General features: G+C 33.3%; 2 protein-coding genes across 2 annotated transcripts; both read left to right on the top strand.

Moving 5' to 3' along the window:
• The first annotated feature begins 453 nt into the window (after positions 1-453).
• Positions 454-2114, top strand: LOC131032818 (xanthotoxin 5-hydroxylase CYP82C4). Its single transcript, XM_059220920.1, has 2 exons — positions 454-1353; positions 1460-2114. Exons 1-2 carry the CDS (start codon positions 454-456, stop codon positions 2078-2080), a joined length of 1521 nt encoding a protein of 506 aa, XP_059076903.1. The 3' UTR covers positions 2081-2114.
• Positions 2115-3121: 1007 nt separating this feature from the next.
• LOC131876128 (cytochrome P450 98A8-like) lies at positions 3122-4932 on the top strand. Its single transcript, XM_059220919.1, has 3 exons — positions 3122-3310; positions 3445-3492; positions 4813-4932. Exons 1-3 carry the CDS (start codon positions 3122-3124, stop codon positions 4930-4932), a joined length of 357 nt encoding a protein of 118 aa, XP_059076902.1.
• Positions 4933-22525: the final 17593 nt, after the last annotated feature.

The raw sequence follows: 22525 nt of genomic DNA, 5'->3' as shown, positions 1-22525 counted from the left end.
GTATTAGAAGTAGGGTTACTATGTCACAATATAAGTTAATTTCTATCCTCCAATTTTGACTATATCTTACTATGACAAAACCATTACACCTGCTTTTTGATGTAAATGCTAACTTTTTATTGATATTTGTTTCCATTGACTTAAATTAATTAAAAAATATGTCTTCCCTTTTCAACTACTTTGCTCAATCCATCACTTCAATCTTTGATAACGGAATAAAATGCAAATAAATGGAAACAATCCAGAGACAATCTTCGTTTAAAGATAGACAGTGGAAAATCAATACCAACTGTGTAAGGTGACGTTTTCGATGACGCGAAATGGTTTCTTGTTTAACAAGTCGGAAAAGAAACGACTAAAATCTGATAAGAAGATTAGGAATATAAAGCTTATAAATGCATTATAAAATCCAGCAATACTGTAAGCCTTCCCCTATTGCAAGCCTGGTACAAAATGGAGTTGGAAGCAGCAACCATCATTCTCCTTTCTCTGTTAGTGGTAACTCTTTTGCTATTCGGAGACTACGTGAGGACTAAGAATGGCAAGGCACCGCATCCTCCCTCGTGGCCAATAATTGGGCATCTGCATCTCCTGAGAAAGAAAAAGCCCATTCACCGGATTCTGGCCTCACTTTCCCAAAGCTATGGACCCATCATGCATCTTCAATTTGGCTTCCGCTCTGTTCTAGTCGTTTCCTCTTCAGAGCTCGCAAAAGAATGCTTTACAGCAAATGACAAAGCCTTGGCTTCGCGCCCACGGACGGCTGCAGCCAAGCATTTGGGATACGACTACAAAATGTTTACAGGGCTACCCTACAATTCATACTGCCGAAATCTTCGGAAGATTTGCACCGTCGAGCTCTTCTCTGCCAGAAGAATCGATTCCTTTAAAAACCTGCGCTCGGAGGAAGTTTCGGTACTCATCCGTTCCCTGTTTGAGAGTTCCCAGCGAGAGGCGGCGCCGGTGAACATGAAACCCAGGCTTTCTGATCTCACATCTAATATAATCATGCGCATGGTTGCCAGCAAGAGAGTCTCGGGACCTCACTTTTCCGAGGATTTCGAAGAAGGGCATCAGCTGAAGAAGATGGTAGAAGAAACTTTCTACTTATATGGTGTATTTGCAGTCGGCGATTACCTGCCGTTTCTCAAGTGGCTTGATCTACAGGGTCTCATATCAGCCATGAGGAAACTGCAGAAAAAAAGGGACGCCTTTATGCAGAAATTGGTCAACGAGCACCGTGAGAATCAGGAGATGCACGCCCATGACTTTATAGATCTTCTCATCTCTGCGGTAGACAACCATGAAATTGGATCCAACAATAACGACGACGTAGTGAAGGCCACCGCCCTTGTATGGTTTTCTTACCCCTTTCTCTATTATTATTTTGAGCAGTAAAATCGGCTGCCGGCGACTCTTTTCTCAGTTGCAGTTCATATTTTTTATTTTTGTTGTGCAGAGCATGATAACCGCAGGTACAGACACATCCTCTGTGACCATCGAATGGGCACTGGCAGCTCTGTTGCAGGACCCGGACATTTTGGGGAAAGCCCAGGAGGAACTCGACCTACATGTCGGAAGAGACCGGTTTGTAGAGGAATCAGATCTGCCCAAGCTATCCTATCTTCAAGCCATAGTGAAGGAAACTCTTAGGCTTTATCCAGCGGGACCACTTCTAATTCCCCATGAGGCCGCAGAGGCGTGTAATATTGGAGGGTTTCATCTCCCTGCGGGAACACGTCTGTTAGTCAATGCGTGGGCAATTCATAGGGAAGCGGACGTGTGGAGCCGCCCGACTGAATTCGATCCAGAAAGATTTTTAAAAGGAGGGAAAGTGATTGACGTGAAAGGCCACGACTTTGAATTGATACCATTCGGTTCAGGGAGAAGAATGTGCCCGGGAATGTCTCTGGCATTAGTTGTAGTTCACTACACCTTGGCGCGGCTGCTTCAGAGCTTTGAGTGGTGTGTACCAGAGGGCGTTGTAATTGACATGGGTGAGGGGCTTGGACTCACAATGCCCAAAGCAGTTCCTCTGGAGGCCATTATTAAACCTCGCCTGTGCCTCCATCTCTATTGATATATATGTCGGTGATTACGTCATCGGTGAACATGAATAGAGTTTTAAAAAAGCTAGCAACCTTGTGGGTGATACTGCTAGAATATGGCTATCGTATCTTCATTCTGGGTTGATCTGTAGCTATTATCTGAAAAGTAGAATAATAAAAATTCTCTATCTACCAGCTTAACTCTCCGACAGAGATCGGTTAATATTGTACTATTTTAATGTTATTAATATATTATTTAAATTAAAAATTATTTTAATTAGATAATATTGTTGGGTATATGAAGCCCAACAGTCACATGGCTGTTTGTCTTCCATAGAAGACTCTTTATTTCATATTTGATATGTTTATATAAATGGCTGTGTGCAGCCGATACATAATGTAATGTGTAATTGGATATTGGTTAATATGAATCCTCCCTGCGTTTCTGGTGGACGTAGCCACTTAGTGGTGAACCACATTAATCTTGTGTCTTGAGTTCTTTGTTGTGTCTATTATTCTTTTTGCTGTTTTTCTGTTCATTATTACTATGTTTTCTTTGCTCGTTTTTAAACTAACAATTGGTATCAGAGCCATGGTTGGCTTGAGCAGAGATGGAATCCGATTGGATAGTTGATCCTGGAGTTGGGTGCTCTTATGTTATCAATAAACAGCCTAAAGTTTCAGATGATGAGGCCGAATCAGTCATCGAAAAATTTCTTGGCAGTCTAGACTCGATAGAGAGTGATGTCCAAGTGGAGGTTGAAACCAAATGTCATTGGTGGGATGGCTAGAAATCGGAGGAGACTTTGGCTGAAAAAGAAGAGGGTTTGTTGTATTCGTTGTTTGAAGAAGAGACTGGTTTGTTTCCCTTCCAAGATGAGGAGGATGCCTCTCGAGGTGAGGAGGATGTAGTCTCGAATCTAGAAAATGAGGATGACCCTGAAGAAGAACAAGTAGATTGCAAAAGTGATGATTTATTGTTGTAGATTGCAGCAGTGGAGGCAGAGTGGAATGCATTGATTGCTGCACAAGTTTCTGCATAAAATACAACAAATTCATTCAATGAAGCAACCATGAGAATTGGGAGTGATGTTTGTAGGCTATTCACACCTGTACAAGAGTTTTATATTTGGGTATTAAAATTTGATAATGGTGATCTAGATATTCTATTACGGGGGAGCACAAAAACAAGAGACTTTGATGGAGGAGTGTATTATGCATCTGTTGATAGTAGTGTTCCTGATTATGGATTACCAGATGAAGTAGTTAGAGAGTATATTTTTAACTCTGATCTGACTTGGAGAAGATTAATTCGCACTGTTCATGAACAGAGTTTGGCGATATTAAAATCTTCTCAAGAGCTAGTTGTAGTATGAACCTTGGAATGGAGATGCAGGGAATGTTACAGGCTGTGCCAGTTGGACTTCACGGGGGAGATTGTTGGGTATATGAAGCCCAATAGTCACATGGTTGTTTGTCTTCCCCAGAAGACTCTTCATTTCATATTTGATATGTTTATATAAATGGCTATGTGCAGCCCATACATAATGTAATGTGTAATTGGATATTGGTTAATAAGAATCCTCCTTGCGTTTCTGGTGGATGTAGCCACTTAGTGGTGAACCACGTTAATCTTGTGTCTTGAGTTCTTTGTTGTGTCTATTATTCTTTCTGCTGTTTTTCTGTTCATTATTACTGTGTTTTCTCTGCTCGTTTTTAAACTAACAAATATTATGATGATTTAGACATTGTGTCTATTTTAGATTTGAGAGAACTGTATTTTGTTTACTAAAATTGACATTGAAAACTTTTATTAATTAAATTGAATCGGATAAATAGAAAAGAAAAAATGACTATGCCAAAATATCAATTGAGTAAATTAGTGATTTCTTTTTATGAGTTCCAAAACCTTTTTAATCAAGAGGTTATTTAAATGTATTTGAAGGGTTGTGTTTTTTTATGGATTTATTTGTATATATATAAATTCTAAGATCTAAATTATTATCCTTTTAAGTTATAAAATTCAATTTTTTTATTTGAAAATGACGAAAAATGTTAGTCAAGGTGTTAGTTTTCTTTTTTTCCTTCTTTTGTAAGAAATTTACTAAGATTTAGGAATATATAGATGATGTGCTTCAAAGTTTGTTGAGTGATGATTTATTTAAACACAGTCTCATGTTGCACCACTAGATCCCCAAAAAGATCTTCCTAAACCATAATATAATGATCAAGCATTTTGCAAGCATAATAGAACTAAAAGGTGTTGTACAGTCAAAACTTATATAGGCTTAAAGCAAAATAAATAAGATCTTATTAATATTGGAAGATGCTGAAGATAATGTAGAACATGAAAACATATCATATAAGTAAATTTTTGTGGTAAATAATAAGTTCCAAATTCAATGATTTCCTTCTATGGTGAAGAGATCCCAAGAAAATTATCATGGGTCATTGTAAACCTTAGCAAGATGCAAGAATGTAAGATACATGATGTTTTGTTGATCCTACAATTAAATATAACACGATTCATTGGTAAAAAAAGAAGTAAAAGCATAATAATATGCATACTTTAGGGTTTCTCTTAAAGACAACAAGTCCAATTCTAATGAAGACTTTGAGCTCTATGTCATCTTACCATATGAGTTTGGCCCAAAAATTATACAAGGCTTATGCCACCTCATTTTTTATATAGATCATTTTTTCTATAGATCATTTTTGTGATTCTTTTTCAGTTGCATTTCACAATTTTATTTTTCTTCTGCAGAGCATGATAACCGTAAGTACAGACACATCCTCTGTGACCATCGAATGGGCACTGGTGGCTCTGTTGCAGCACCCAGACATTTTGGGGAAAGCCCAGGACGAGCTCGACAAACATGTATGAAAATGTATTAATATTAGTGTAGTACTAATGACACAACCAATTCTCTTTTGCATTTCTTTAATAGCTACCCATTCTATCTCTATATTAGTTGGAAGACCATGGCTACAAGTTTTGAATGTATTTCATTAGTGGTACATGAAGTGGGTTAAATTTGTTCATAGAGGTAGGGTGCTAAAGATCAAAAGGGACAATCCTACAAAAATTATAAAGTTAAGCCACTTTACTATAGATAAAAATATGCCAAATCTAAAATAAATATATTTCAAAACATGCTTCAAGATCAAATAGAATCAATGTAAGAATAAACTACTAAAATAAGAAAAACCTAAAGTTGGCCATTATCTAGCAAAATAGGCAAAGGATAAAAGGAACATATCAAACATGTAATGAATTATTGTACATTGACAAAAATATAGTATTTTTTGCATGCATTTTAAAAAAATTAATCAGAAGAACAAAATTTCACAAGAATTTTTCTCTTTTAAATCTATTTTGTTTGATAGCCAAATATCTTAATTTTTGGAGTCAAAAATTCTTATCGGTAGAATCCCAATGAAATAATTCCATCTTAGGTTCAAATGCATCACATATTTTAACTAGAACAAAGCTAGATAAGCCAATTCAAGGGGATAAAAATCCTCATTGGAGAAGCATAGTAGGATGACATGGGAAGAGTATTGACTGCCTTGAACTGTATGCTTGTCAAAAAAATTGAACCTTCTCCAAGACCATAATTTTGGGGCTGCAACTGAGTCCATATAATACTCATTGTTGTAAGTAAGAAGATAATATCTCACATGAAACATACTAGGTTACATAAATAGAGAGACATGTAATGACAACAAAGAAACATAGAATAACACATAATCTCCCCTTAACAACTAATTTATCTCTCCTTTTATATGTCTTAGCATCAATGAGCACTCTCTAGTCAACATTGCACTATTATAATGGTAGATGAAGCAACCAATGTGTCACAACCCTCCTTTATCACCTTTGGATTTAAAGTACAAACTCTATTATATTTCTTTTGGATAAACTATTGAATGAATATTATAAAGGGATAAAAACAATAAAACACACACACACATGGAAAATATACTTTTTTCTTAATTGTTTATTTAATTTTCCTCACCCAAATTATGGCACATGTTGTAGGAAGAATAAGAAGCTTCTAGAGGCTTCTCCACCACCTTGCATGTAACTCCTCCCACTAAGTCTAATCAATTTGCATGAAGGCCAAAATTGGGAAAGAATCTCTTTTTTTCTAATTAAAAATTTAGGTAGTGGAATAGAGGGATTTTTCTTATAAAAGATATACAAGTTTTCAAAAAAGGGAGTTGGTTATTCCATAAAGAAATTCTTCAAGTAAATTTTTCTTTTGTAGTCATATTTCATTTTTGAGAATAGCTAAGATTTTGCTTGGGAGGACTTCTATCAAGTTTGAAGGATCAAGGGAGATTCATAGGGGATTCTACACCATTTTCAAGCATCCAGGTTCTTTCAATTTAATTTTACTTTATCATGCATCTTATCCTTGCTGCAAATTAGATTAGATTAATTTGTTTAAGAAATTAGATCCATTAGTAAGAATTAGATCCATTTGTTTAAGAAATTAGATCAATATGTTTCAAAGAATTAGATCCATTAGTTTCAAATTTTTGATAAGAATTAGATTCATTTGTTTAAGAAATTAGATCAATATGTTTCAAATTCTTGATAAGAATTAGATCCATTAGTTTCAAATTCTTGATAAGAATTAGATCCATTTGTTTAAGAAATTAGATCAATATGTTTCAAATTCTTGATAGGAATTAGATCAAATTGTTTAAAATTTCTTATTAAGATTTAGATCGATTCTTGCTGAAGAACTAGATTAGAACCATCTTTATTTCCTTTCTCTAGATTCATCTCTCTGGTTATTGAATAGAAATCTGAATCTCATCCTTTAAAGAGATTTCGCTGTGATTATTTCCTCTGTATCTGGTTATATAAATTCTCTGTAAAAAAAAAAATAGTTGAAAGTAAGGATAGATTTCACTGCGATTATCCTAAATTTCTCTCTGTAATTATTTAAATCTGTATGATTATTCTTTTTATCTCTGTGAATATTTTCTCTATGGTCATTCTAAACTCCCTCCCTGTGATTATTTTTGAATCTCTCTGTGAGTTGAACAAAGAGCTCACTATAAATATCAGATGAACATATCCTCCTGTGAACTCTGGGAATGAATTCTGGAAATAAACAATTTCCCTGAGAAGTTTGGAAAATAACTCCCTCCCTGTGATGGCTGGATAAAGCTCTCTCCCTCTCTCTCTGTAAATGATAAACTCCTGTTTTTTCTGTGAAAATCAATCAAAAGAAAAAAAAAAACACAATTATTTGCTCATCTATTTTGTTCTTACCTTCTTAAATAAATCTCTTTTGTAAGGAAATATGAAACCATATATATATATAGTGTTATTTCCAATGTTAACATATTAATATTAATGCCACATTATCATTATAATATACTGCATTTATTTCAATGTTTGGCACGGTCTCCAAAATGCCATAAGGTACGCAGGGCGGCGGTATTGAAACCGTCGGGGGTAGTGGTAGCCCCCACTACCCTGCGGTCACTGTAAGTGGCCATAGGGGAGTGGAGGGGATCACATGGCCCCCTCAACCCCTACGGGCCTGCACATGGAGGACCACAGGGGGTGATGGGACCTGTGGTCCCCACCCCCTAATTACTATTAATAAAACAAGTTCGCTTTGTTTAATGATTAGACCTTGAAAATTTTGATGGAAATTTTAACAATCGTTTTAATTAAAAATTTAAGTTATTTTTTTTAATATCGTTTAAATTAAATTTAAGTTAATTTTTTTATTTTATATAATTGTTTGGTTAATTTTTTTTTTAAGTTAATAAATTAGTAAAAGATTGAAATCAATTATTGTCTCAATTCCTTTAGGGATTTATTGGATTATTTGACCAATGATTTTGACTCACTTAAAAATGAATAAGTCTTATTATTTCGATTTGATCCAAAATTTCAAAAAAAAGTATAAGCTAATCACTCATGTGGAATTAGTAACTCTATAATTATTTAGTCTCACGATAGGAGAAAACATTTCTTCATTTTGTATGTAAATGACACTACTTTTGCATTGCATTTATATTATTTCTCATTCTTTATCTTCATGCAATTGCACGTAAGTTCACAATTATCATTATCATGCCAATACATGTATTAATTCATTTAGTTGTAGAATAATGATATTTCTCTTTTTCAAATAGTATTTAAAGTTTAAGTTCATCCATTTCATAATTATATTACAAGCATGATGTTTCATAAGCTCTTAGTTTAGAAACTAAACAAAGGAAGTTGGAAAACCAAAACTAGCAGCATTTGGTATATACGGTGCCTCTGGGTCATGCTTACGGGTAATGTCGTCATGTTGAACTACTGCACTTGACGCCTAATAAAGCTGCATCAACGACATTTGTGGCATCGTTCCTATAAATCGTTAGGGAGTAATAAGGGACACTTGGAAGTTAAAATCCAAGGGGCGGGTAATCCCCCTTGGATCGATAATCTAATAAGATAACTTTTAAATGATTTCACATCCATTGAGATAAACCATAGTAAACCTCTTTTAGGGATGGTCAAGTTAAATGCTCTCATGAAATTGTTTTCTTTTTTTTATCTTGAAGGAATATTGGTGATTTGCAATTTGGTCAAGGGTGACGCTTATGATAAGAATTAGGATCTAGTTATTTTAGGCCACAAGCAATAGGCCATCTTGAGCCTTCGCTTAAGCGCTACTATCATGGGTAGCAACCGCGGAGAAACTATCTGGGACATTGACCCTAGAAAGGGTTGCGTACCCACAAATCAGTTTACATCAAACCATAGAATAGAAAATAGAACTACATACTTTACGCCTTGATCTCGTGCCGAAGTAGGTATGTAGGCAGTCTTGGGACGCAGTTGTCCCTCTTACTCAGGCCTTCATGGATGGGGTCTAGGCTTGGTTGAGTAAGAATCCTATTTGTAAGATAATATAATTAAATTGGAAAAAGAAATTCAATGCATACTCGGAAGGAATCCCGTATGGATTCGCTTGACTTCCCGAGGCTTTAAGCCAAATTTTGAGGCGGAATTCAAGCTTGTATTATTTAATTACTCCTAAGGACGGCGACCTCGGTGCACTTCTGTTAGAAGAGTGTAGTACTTAGTGAGTGGTTTAGGACCTGAATGGTCCCGATGAGTCTAAGTCTCTAGCCAGAGCATCTCCTATCCTGTTTGGATAGATGCCTACCTCGTATGGGTAGATGCCTATACCGTTTGGATAGATGCCTACCCCGTATGGGTAGATGCCTATCCTGTATTGGATAGATGGAACCTTATGTCCCATATGGACAATTGCCTAACCCGTATGGTTAGATGCTCATCCCGGATGGATGAATGCCTAATCCTAATGGATGGATGCCCAGAGTATGCAATTGAATAAAACATAATGATTGAATTAAACACACAAAAAAAAGAATACTCAATTTTGTTGAGTCAATTATGGTGGGTTATTACACAATGGAAGGTTCAACATTTCGAATAGAACTCACATCCAATGAGTCAACCATATTTAAGACTAGTGATCTCATCCTTCCTGTAATCAACACTTATTCATGCATTGAGATTCATGTATACATTCATTATAGTTTGGTTCTAAATGTACATGTTTTATGTATTTCACATACACTTTTAATTTTTTCATTGACCCAGTATAGCCCAACACTTTTTTTTTGGTAGATAAATTTTTGGTAGGCCAATTCCTAGTATATTAATTCAGAAAAAAGAATATTGCATCATGTCCATTATACCCATATATCCTTATACATATCCCTCAACCATAGTCCACTTGTGCAATTAAGAAATTCTATTGATTCCTCTTTTAGTTTGTCAATAGAGGAGCATATCAAAGGTTCCTTCCTACAAGTAGATTTATTGAATTTCTTTCCCTTCACAAATTTCCATTCAACTTTCTTCTACCACATAAATGTGTCCTTAAGGGAGGATTTTTCCTCCCCTTTAGAGTTGCTCGAACAACCACCTAAATATTTTCCAGCATCATTAAGGCAGAAACCGAACACATCAAAATAATTTTTCAATATTTTTGATCCTCCCATCCCCACAGATTTTGAAACAAGAATCACCCCTTTGTTTGATCTCTATAAACACCATTGATTGGCATCTTTCTTCTCCTTTGAATAATGATCAACATTACCACTATTTTTTGTCTTTACCTTAACTCCCTTTGAGGCATCACATAAATAAGGAGCCTTGCCATGAAGCTAATCAATAGATCCCTTCTCCTTAAAAGTCTCTGGTGTCTATCCATCAGTAGCTCCCTTCTCCTTCATAGCTTCTAATGTTTCAGACTCTGATTTTTCAACCACATAGAGATGGAGATTTAGCTCTTTCCACCAGGTTTCCCGGATTTGACATTTCCTTTTGACATAATTTGCAACCATGTGCTCTATTTGATAACAATGCCTACATCTAAAGGGAATTCCTTCATAATCGATAGGTTGTAGCGAAACCCCGTTTGTAGATTGCAAACATAGTTGTATTAGAGGAGCCCTCTTCATGTCCATTTCAACCAAAATATGAGCATAGGTAGTATGATGTAAGTCAAAAATGCCCTCATCCACACCTAAAATATTACCCAACATGTCCCCAACAACCTCCAAACATGATTCAGACCAGTACTGCAGTGGTAGGTTTGGAAATCTTACCCATAGTGGAATCTTCTTGAAGGATTCCATGGCAAGGTTGACTATAGAGTACCAAGGTTTTAGAATCAACTTGAACTTGTCCTCCCAACTCCATTAGTAATCACATAATACGTTCTTTCTATATTTTTCATTGTTGAACATAACCATGAAAAACCCTCTAGCTCTAGAGTAGATCTTAACATACCCCTCCAAAATGGGGCTCCAAAACTAAGTAACGCATTTGTGTAGATCACCAAGGTTTGGCCAAAATCCCCTATATCTCCCAATTAGACCCATCTAAGAGAAGATTTTTTCATTTTATGTCACATATATACTGACGTCCTCATCCAAACAAACTGTTGCCCTACCCTTTGATAGCTCAATGAACTTTCTATTTATTTCCTTTCTATTGCTAACGCGCAATCTCACCCTTGTTGAAAAAACCCTTTGCAACTCCACATGGTGAGAGGATCCTGTCGAGCTTAGTGTCATTGATATTACCTGAGCTAATAGAGGGTCCATCAAAGTGACCAAACCCTTGGGCCACCAAGCACTTGGGAGAGCAAGAATTATCATAGAGAACTATCAAATACTTTGAATACGAAGGAGGTACGGAAATGCTGGAAGGAGTTTGACATACTTTGTCACTAGCTCTAGAGAAAAGATACCTGCAATCTTCTCAAAATTCCTCATCGACCCTGACATTTCCCACCCTCCATTCATGATCTTGAAATTCCTATATTCTTGGTTTTGCAATAATATTACAAGTGTAGATAATTGGGCTTACATATTCTTGTCATATTGATTTACAATAAGATGACTAAAGGCAAACACTTTCATTTTTATTTCTCTTCTTTTCCCTCCGTAGTTTGTGTAATATATAAAAGTAGATTATGTATTTAGTTCTCATTAGAATGGTAAAATAAACTAAGGCCCTTGCATAATCCTTGCAATTGATCATAGCATTTTTTATTAGAAAATGTAATATTAATAAAACAAATAATGTACAAAAGAGATGCCTTTCAAGATATGTACCTTGAAAGAAGCGACTTAAGTTTTACTACATCTATAAAAAATATTTTTAATGGGGATTATTTTAGCATAACACATCTGAGTGAAAATATACAAGTGAAATTGCAATTTACAATAAGAAAAATATCAGTTTTTTTCAAGATTATCAAGTACATGTTCTCATGCAATGATATTTGTAGTTGTGAGTGGAGATTCATTTTGGTCTTTCTTAATACCTACCAGTTTGGATTGAACTTGATATATTTGTGTCTTGAGCTCTAAATTATAGTTGAGTTTCTCTTTCAATGCTTTAGCAAGAGAGAACTACTATAAAATAATACTATGCATAATCAGTAATGTAAGAAGGAAAGCATTAGAAAAAACAACTTTGCATCTAAGAAACCAAATATATAAAAAAATACATTGACAATATAATTCTATTAACATATTCTAAGATTAATGTAGCCCTAACAATGTTTATTTCCAACTTAATTTTTAGCTAACTATAGTAGGAATAAATATTTGAATTGAATTGATTATTTCAGGTTTCCTATTTATGGTTTTTCACAATTTATTATGTGTTTGCTTTGAATTTTATCAACAAACCACTAAAACATGTCAATTTGTGGTTGATTAGAAAATATTTTAGGGTTTTTTTCTATCTTGGTGATTTATATTTTAATATATGCTTTGGTTAGTATATTTTAATATATTTTAATATTTGTTGGAAACAAGGGAGGGTTATGGTTTGATTGGAAATTTGTTGTTGAATTTGTTTGTTATTTTCATTTATATCACGGTTGCTTACCTTGGTCAAATTGTAGTGCATGGACAAACCTTGTGGGACTGGAGGTTGTTGGTGGCACAATAAAAAAATGTTATAAGGTTTTGTTTTTGTGTGGTGTTTTCACTTGTGAGAAGCTAGAATATAGATGAAAGTAGCAATCAAGTTTGATAATGTGTTTGTTCGTGGTGATATTTATATAGATATGTATATACAAATATGAATTTGTTATATTTACATATATACATACATACATACAAACATACATATGTATATATATACATACATATATATATGCACATATATACATACACACACATATATATACATATATATGTAGATACACACACACACATATATAACCACACAAAACACATGTACATCTAAATAATTTAAACATTATATATGTATATATAACTACACACACAAAGATATATGTGTGTGTATACATATACATATACATATACATATACATATACATATACACATATACATATACATATACATATACATAGACATTATATATGTATATTTAACTACACACACACACACATAGATATGTGTGTGTATACATATACATATACAAAAACATAAACACACACACACACACATAGATATATGTGTGTGTGTGTGTGTGTGTGTCTATATATATACATATCTATATATATATATATATATATATATATATATATATATATATATATATATATATATATATATATATATATATATATATATATACAAAGATATATATATATATATATATACATATATATATATATGTATATATACATATATCTTTGTATATACATATGTATATATGTATATATATCTATATATATGTATATATATCTATATATATGTATATATACATGTAAAGTGGAAAAATCGAACCCTAGGTGTTCCCCCCCCCCCACTCCAAGGAGAGAGAAAGGAGGGTCACTAGGGGTTGACGATTTTCACTTAGGAAAGACTTTACATTCAAAAGATGGGTTGAAACTCACAAGATCCAATCCCACACAATGCAAGACTGGATTCTAAATGAGTTTCAAGGGTTAAGACATCAAGGATACCTTCTTTTGTAAAGAATGTAGATAGAATGATTGAACTAGGAATGCATGTAAAGTAAGAAAGATTCGCTTATAAACAGAGATAGGGATACGGGATGAAGCTGCGGACCTGAAATTAGCAGTAAAATGTCGAGACGATGTTGTCCTGCAAATTTGAGCGAAAGTTGAGGGGACGATGGCACCCAGAGTGCACATGGTCCTCCGAAAAATCTGCAAAACGAAGGTGGATCTGTTCGTCTCTGCACAAGGATTCCAGATCTTCAATTACAGCCGCGTACCTACAACCTACACATAGAAAAGAGAGGACAATTGGGGGGTTAGGGATTAGGGGTTTGCCTTTAGGTCAAACCCCAGTTTTGGAATTAACCAAGAAATGAGAATGTTGTAAATGTAAATGTTTGTAATGTAAACAAGTACTGATACCTTGTTGTAAGAATGTTTGTATTCTTACATGCGAACGTGTAATGATGTTTGTATGTTATATGTTGTAAGTGATCTCCTCTTCAATGGTTGAATCCTTGTCTTTGAATGCAACACCTAGCCTTGAATGGAGACTTAGAATACTCAATTGCTTGAAGGAATGCTTGAATGCTTGAATGTTTGAATGTTTGAATATCGCTTCCGCGTCTTGCTCTTGCTTACTTCCTTCCTCCCTTTCTAGGAGAGGAAAAGTAGTTTATATACTTGTCAATTAGGGTTAGGAGACTGATTTTTCCGACCTTAGGCCGACCTAGAAGCATTGTTTTCCAAATTGCAAACTTAAAGACCCGATGCCCAACAAGAGACCGGGCCCAAAATAGGGCCAGGGACCAGGGCGCTGGGCGCCATGGTCCTGGGGGACCAGGGCACTAGGTGCCATGGTCCTGAAGGACCAGGGCGCTGGGCGCCATGGTCCCACCTCCCGGGACAGCAGGGTGCAAGGAAGGATCAGGCCAAGGTGCAGAAATATGCAGTTTTTGATGTCGTAAACAGGTTTCGGGGTCTCCATTCAGGTTCAACATTGCGCCGCCATCGTGAAGACCCAAATGCAGTCGAAATTGCAAGTGTCACAATTTTAGGATGCTACAATACATATATACATACATATACATACATACATATATATACATACATACATACATATACACATATATATGTATATATATATATATACATATATATATGTATATATGTATATATGTATGTGAGTGTGTAGTTATATATACATATATATAATGTTTAAATTCTTTAGATGCAAGAATGCAAGATCCAAGGTGCAGTTAACAACATTATGGGCAATTGTAGATCTTAGCAAAGATGCAAGAATGCAAGAACCATAATATTTTGATGATCCATGATGTTTTGTTGATCCCACAATTCGATATAACAAGCTTCATTTGTAGGAAAAGAAATAAAAACATGATAAGATGCATATTTTGGGGTTTCTCTTAAAGACAATAAGTGGAATGCTAATTAAGGCTTTGAGCCATGTCATCTTACCATATATGTTTGACCCAAAAATGGTACAAGTCATATGCCACCTCATTTTTTTAATAGATTATTTCTCTAAATTAGCTGGAAGACCATAGCTACAAGTTTTAAATGTATTTAATTAGTGGTACACCAAGTGGGTTAAATTTGTTCATAGGGGCAAGGATATATAAATCAAAAGGGACAACCGTACAAAAATATAAGGTTAAGTCATTGGAATTTAGATACATATATAATAACTCTATAGAAGTTCTATATGAAGATGAAAATGTTCCTACAATATTTTAAAAACATGCTTCAAGATCAAATAGAACAATGTAAGAAGAAATTACTAAAATAAGAACATCCTAAAGTTGGCCATAATTTATCAAAATAGGAAAAGGAGAAAAATAATATATCAAACATACAATGAATTATTGTGCATTGACAAAAGCCTATTTTCATAGTAATTTTGATGATTTTTTTTGTTCTTATGCGTTGAAAAGCCTTCAAAGGCTTACAACAACTTGGTTTATTTATTAATCTCATTTTAATTGTTCCTAGGTTTTTCAAGATTAAAACACATGAGAATTTTGAAATGAAATAAATTAAAATTACTAGATGAGCTACATCAACTTTAACCTAACAATATATGTTTGTTTATACCACATTATTCAAGTGGCAAAGATCACTATGAATCTTATTTTATCTTTCAACATCAAAATAACTATACGGACAATGATTTTGATATGAATGAAAAATTTATATTTTGAAAATAATTACATGGCCTGCAACTATGGTTTTAGGTAAAATTATTAAGTCTTAATAATGAAGTACCAATAGTTATGTTGAAACATAATCTTTCACTAATCTTTTCTAGCTATTTTTCGTACTTTGATGTTCTTTATATATTTGTCCTTTCCCTTGTATTAATCTTCCACATATCAAAGTCTTTCTAGTCCAACTGATGACTTAAGCTCATATGGTTTTATCTAGTTCTGTTGTTCTATTGTCTTGGCTGTCCCTTAAGTGTTGTTGTGATGTCCTTATGTTACTTTTGGTTCTCTTGTTGGCTTTTTGTATCTACTAGCTATTTCAGTTTGTTGTTATGTTGTTATGTTCTATTGTTATGACACCACATCAACAAAAAGCATGTTGATGTGGTGTCATATTTGATTATGGGGTCTTGAAATCTTTACTATAAATATGGGCCTTTCCAAATTAGCTACTATTAGAAAAATAAAAATGATTATAAATTTTGATATATGATTTTGCAAGGTTTGAACTTAGGGTGCTCAATAACTAAATCGTCTTTCATAATTGCAGCCTAAGATTGAGCATTAACAAGTAAGCCCATAGTTGTATGCACACAATATGTCTAGGCTTTTTACTTATGATTTGTTAGTATCCAATAGAAATGCATTATTATTATTTTTTAGTATTGATAAGACAACCAATTCTCCTTTCTATTTCTTTACTAGCTAACCATACTATCACTAGGTGTAGAAAGATTGTAATGTCTACAACACATTAAATGTAAGGAGGTTCTATCATGTTCCCATGATAATTTAACTTTGTTACTTGCATAACTTTTCACAATAATAATTAATGTCTTTGTATTTGTTACAACGTGATTGACATTCTAACTTACAATTAATAATTTATTTGCATTCAAATTTTTTTTAATTAAAATAAGATTAAATTTTTACTTACCATGTTATTTATGTTTATTTCCATTGACTTAAATTAATAAAAAAATATTTTTTCCCTTTTCAACTAATTCTCTCAAATCTCAATTAACCACTTTCATCTTTGATGACGAATGTTATAACAAATGTCAATACAAATAAATACAAACAATCAATAAAAAAAGATTGTTTCAACGTAGAGGGTAGAAAACTAATGCCTAATATGAAAAACTAGTTGCCAGCGAGAGGCGGCGCCGGTGAGGATGAAACCCAGGCTCTCTGATCTCACATCTAATATAATTTGTCTGAGATTTCTTCATCGTTAAACTTGTATACATTTTTAAACGCGTACCCACGTGGGTTCTGCTGCTACGATATAGCTATAGATTTCTTCATTGTGGGTTGAACATCTATAGCCATTTTCTGAGAAGTAGAATTAAAAAAATCCCTCTAGGTTCCACCTTACCTCTTTCCCAGTGGAAGTGGGTATATATAGTATTATTTTAATGTTATTGATATAATATTTAATAAGAAAATAAATCATTCTGATTGCATAATATTGTAATGATTTAGACAATTACTGTTTTATCTTAGATTTAACAAATTTGTATTTTATTTACTAAACTTGAGATTGTAAAGTTTTATTGAATCATATATTTATTGGAAAGAAAAAAATGAGTGTGTCAAAAGATTAGTTCCTTTCTATAAGTTCCAAAATATTTTTATTTAAGGGGTTTTTTAATTGTATTTGAAAAGTTTTGTTTTATTTATGGATGTGTGCATATATGTATTTGAATATCTAAATTATTATCTTTTGTAAGTTTTAAAAGTCAATCAATTTTTTTTTTAATGATGAAGAAAAATGTAAATATAGTTTTCTTTACTTTTTTTTTTCCTTTTTTAAAAAGTTTACTCAGCTTCATGTATTTATAGACAATGTGTTTCAAACTTTATTGAGTGTTGCTTTATTTACAGAGTATCTTATTCATCTATTACATCCCACCAAAGTATTTCCTAGATCATTTTCTATTGATCAAGAATTTTGCAACTAAGGTAGACTTAAAAGACATTGCATGCAGAAATTTATATAGGTTTTAAGTAGGATGTATAAGATCTTATTAATAATGGAAAGCGTTTAAGATAATGTGTAATATAAGAACATGTCACATAGATAAAATATTTTGTTGTAAATGTTGAGTTCCAAATCAATGATTTCTTTTTATGATAATGAGATCTAAACAAAATCATTATGCTTCATTGTAGATCTTAGGAAAAATGTGAGAATAGGAGATCCATGATGCATTGTTGATCATACAATTTTAAATATAACAAGTGCATGCAAGTTCTCTTCATTGGTTAAAAAAAAAGAAATAAGAATATACATACTTTTGGGTTTCTATTAAGGATAACAAGTGGAATGCTAATTATTTCTTTGAGCCACACAATTTTACCATATGATTTTGACCCAAAAAATGGTACAATTTATATGTCACCTCATCTTTGCTATCGATCATTTCTGTATATTAATTGGAAGACCATGGCTAGAACATTTGAAAATATTTCATATTGTAGTACACTAATCGATTAAATCTGTCTATTGAAGAAGGGTTGAAAAGATCAAAAGGAACAAGCCTACAAAAATTATAAATTTGAATCACTTTACTTTAGATGCATATATACCAAAACTAATAGAAATTTTGTATGTAGATGAAAAGGTTCATACAATATTTCAAGATATGCTTCGAAGATCAAATAAAACAATCGTGATAAGAAAGTAGCAAAACAAGAATAGCTTAAAGTTGACCATCATCTACCAAAGTTGAAAAAGATAAAAGAAAGCAACATATCAAATATTTAATGAATTTCCATACATAGACCAAACCTTTTTTTCATAATAATTACTTAAAATATAATTTAGATTGCCAACAATCATCTTCCATTACACTCTATTTTGCTATCATAGCATTTAATCATACAAATCACATGCCTTGCTTTATAACCATTCTAACTTAAAAAAAAAAAAAGAACTTTCAAGGTATCAGGCCAAATTGTTTACATACATTGTGAATACTCTATGTTTTTAACTCATTTCAACCAGGACAGCTACAATTACAATATCTAATCAATAAACAACATCCTCATGTATTGCTGGATGGGTACACCCCATTCCAAAGATGCCATTCAGGACTAGCTACGGGTATTTTTCACACATGCCGACTTTGGATTCAAGCTTGACAGATGAATATGCTAAGAAGCTTTCAGAATCTGTTAGAACAAATCCCTGATATCAACATTTTTCAAAGTGCTGCCTTTACTTGCATGCTTCACTCACGTCTACTAGGGCAACTAATAACAGTTGGTGGAATATTTCTGATATCCATTATGCACTGAGGGACGTTCATCCCCCATGGAGCTCGCAATATTTTAAAGAGATACCTTGTCAAACAGTATACATACTCTCTTTACATTTCCAGATTTTGGATAAATTTGTATCCGACTAATTGCAATTACTGTATATAATGAAATTTCGGTCACCTCTTCAGTGTTGTAGCCATTTGATGATGGGCAGGGAAGGTGCTTGCAACTTATACGCATTTTGAGCGTTTTAGATGACAAATGATTTTTTAATTTTTTTTAACTTAGCACTTAGAAGATGATCTCAATTGAGATTGTTTTAACATTGAGGATAAACTTTTATGTTCAAAAAGTGAGTATAGCAACAACCATTTCTGACAGATGCTTAATGGCAAAAAGAAGAATATTGTCAAATCTATCGATCAAATATCTAACACCTCAGTCATGTCGGTAAAATAAGAATGTTTTATAATAGAGAATTGTATCCTACCTATTGACTAAACATCTAGCACTTTAGCCATCTCCAATAACAACTGATCTTGATAGGAGGGATCAATTTTGTTTTGAAGTAATGATGAAGTTTCTCAAATAGTTGTTATCCACCTATTTTGGTTTATCTATAGATACATTCTAACATGTTGATCTTGAAGTGGATCAAAGTAGATTGTTCATTGGTGTTGACATATAAAGAATTAAAGGAATTATAGTAAAATGCTAAGATAAATAGGTACATGGTGTGTTTTGATTGATTTTTGGGATTAGTGATTTTTTCAAAGGCTTTCAAATAGTTTCGGCTGATGGATCATATCTCTCACAATTCTTAATTTTGATAGCATAAATATATGAGCCATCAATTCAATTTAAGGTAAAGAAATGGTTTTGATTTTAAGGTAAGTAAGGGAAGGACCTCAGCTAATATAATAATAATCATAACATTTCAAAAAATTACTAGAAGTTTCAAAGACAAACCAACAAATGAAATAAACAATTCAACATATTAACTATAGATATAGAGAGTATAGCCAAAAAAAGTCATTATCTATAAACAATTCTTATATTTTTAAAATGAATATGATCAAAAGTATGTAGATTTCTGCTCAGATACCTTATAAATGTCTTCAAAACCCTAGTTGCCCTTGCCAAAACCCTTTAAAAATCAGCAGTAGGTCGCATAATGTCCCATTTGTCCTTTTTGATGTTAGCTTCAATTATGCTGAAAGTATGCAAACATATTGACATAGGTTTCCAAATTTGATCTTAATAGCTCAGAATTACACCTCCATAATGGGCTCCACACTTGATCAGGATATGTAGCTCAAAAAATTTTGTGCTAGGGCATCACTATCTAAATCCCTTCAACTAAAATGTACCCTTCTAAAATGTACCCTTCTGACTAGGGGAAGCCCATATGTCTCTCTAAAAATAGGGATAGTCGAGTTTCAATCCTTAAGACAAAGACTGCAGCAACAATAGATAGAAGACTAATAACATAAAGAGCACCAAGAGAATCCTAATTTGTTATATAATTATTTAATCTCAACCATCGATTTATCATGATCTCAATCCAATGGTCCAAATAAAACCCTCAACAATGAGCTAATTGACATCTTATTTTCCAATACCACTTGACCTTTTTGGCACATTTTTAATAAAAATCAGTTAAAGTTAAAGTAGATGTGTCTTAATTCATTAAATTGATAGTAAGAAAATAGTTTAACCCTTAATTATTTGAAATTTATAAACTCATGGAGATGTACATATATATAGTTGCAAGGATAGCTATCAGCCTCGTAGCAAAGTGACATGCTGCACTATAAACACAAAGACACTTAAGCAATCTTAACTCCAGATAACGAAACATCTGTACATAAAAGATACCTTTGAAAAGAAGAAACATCTGTTCAACCATTTTAGTGCCATGTCTCTGTTTGCATGCTTCACTCACGTCTGCTAGGGCAACTAATAACATTTGGCCGAATATTTCTGATTTTCGTTATGCATTGAGGGACATTCACACTCCATGGAGCGACATTCATACTTATTTTGAGTGTTTCAGATACCAAAAGATCTTATTTAAAAATTAAGCACTTGGAAGATGATCTCAATTGACATTTTTTAAAATCGAGGATTCAAAAGCTTAATTTTGTTATGTTCAAAAGTGAGGATAGAAGCAATCATTTGTCATAGATGCTTCATGGGTAAAAGTAGAATATTGGCAAATCTATTGATGAAATGTCTAACACCTTAGTCGTGTATAAAATAAGTATGTTGAATGATAACGAATTGTATCGTAAATATTGACCAAACATCTAGCACATTAGCCATCTCGAACAACATCTGATCTTGATAGGAGGGGTCAAAGTTGTTTAGGTAATGTTAGAAGTTTCTCAAATAGTTGTAATTCACCCACATTTTGGTTTATCTATAGATACACCCAAGATGTTGATCTTAAATTTGATTAAAGTAGATTTTTCATTGGAGTTGAGAAATAATGAATTAAATAAATTATAGCCAAATGCTAAGATAAAATGGTACATAGTGTGTTTTTTATTGAATCTTCGAATTAGTAAAAAATAAATAGAAGCTTGAAAGGAAAAATAACAACTCAAAATGATAATTATAGATATAGAGAATATCGCCAAAAAAATCATTAGTAAAAAATAGTACCTAAAAAAATAAAAACTGACACAACTATTAACCATACAAAAAAAACAAAATTGAGAGCACACAGGACTCTAATAGAGAGAGTATTACATCTTGTATAGAATTTTCTTCCATTCCATAATAGATTTTGTCACTTTTCTTTTCCCCAGGTTAGCCAGCTTGTTTTTCTTTTCTTGATTTTTAACTTCCGCATAAGGTTAATGTTGCTTTTACAATTTTCCCATTTCTATAACAACCCATGCATTTTGGGGAATTTTCAATACTATTTATCCTAGCATGAATATGTCCTATCTCAATAGATAGAATCTACTAGCTTTGTTCTTTTTTTATCATCCCTTTATCTTACGGCTCTTCCACCCCCTCCTCCCCATAGTTTTTGAGGATGTCCAAACCTTCCAAGGATTCAACAAAGAGCAAGTTATAAGGAGGGAAATGGATAAGGGCTCTTCCACCCCCTCCCCCTCTTAGTTTTTGAGGATGTACAAACCTTCCAAGGATTCAACAAAGAGCAGGTTATAAGGAGGGAAATGGATAAGGGTTCTTCATGGTGATGTATTATAGTTTCTTAGTAATCTTTTCATTCTTATTTTCATTGGAAGAAGGGTCACTAGAATTATCCTCCTTGGGACTAATTTTATAAGAAATTGAGGCAGTCTTGGCCATCACTACAATTTTGGTTAGCCTTGTGGATCCTGTTTTTCCCAATGGCATAGTAGTCTCATTCTTCACATTCTCCCATCTGAGATATCTATAGCCAGCAAGGGAGGGTGGCACACCACTGGGCTACTCTCAACCTTATTTTTCATAGAC

This window comes from Cryptomeria japonica, chromosome 5, assembly GCF_030272615.1.
Source record: "Cryptomeria japonica chromosome 5, Sugi_1.0, whole genome shotgun sequence".
NCBI lineage: Eukaryota > Viridiplantae > Streptophyta > Pinopsida > Cupressales > Cupressaceae > Cryptomeria > Cryptomeria japonica.
This window is presented reverse-complemented; position numbering and strand designations above follow the sequence as displayed.

Bases quoted from the DNA above. Each gene is read 5' to 3' on its own strand.
- LOC131032818 (XM_059220920.1), top strand. From the start codon at position 454: ATGGAGTTGGAAGCAGCAACCATCATTCTCCTTTCTCTGTTAGTGGTA. The intron at 1,354-1,459 runs GTATGGTTTTCT...TTTGTTGTGCAG, and splicing joins TAGTGAAGGCCACCGCCCTT to AGCATGATAACCGCAGGTAC.
- LOC131876128 (XM_059220919.1), top strand. From the start codon at position 3,122: ATGAGAATTGGGAGTGATGTTTGTAGGCTATTCACACCTGTACAAGAG. The intron at 3,311-3,444 runs GTAGTTAGAGAG...ATGGAGATGCAG, and splicing joins ATTATGGATTACCAGATGAA to GGAATGTTACAGGCTGTGCC. The intron at 3,493-4,812 runs GTATATGAAGCC...TTTCTTCTGCAG, and splicing joins TTCACGGGGGAGATTGTTGG to AGCATGATAACCGTAAGTAC.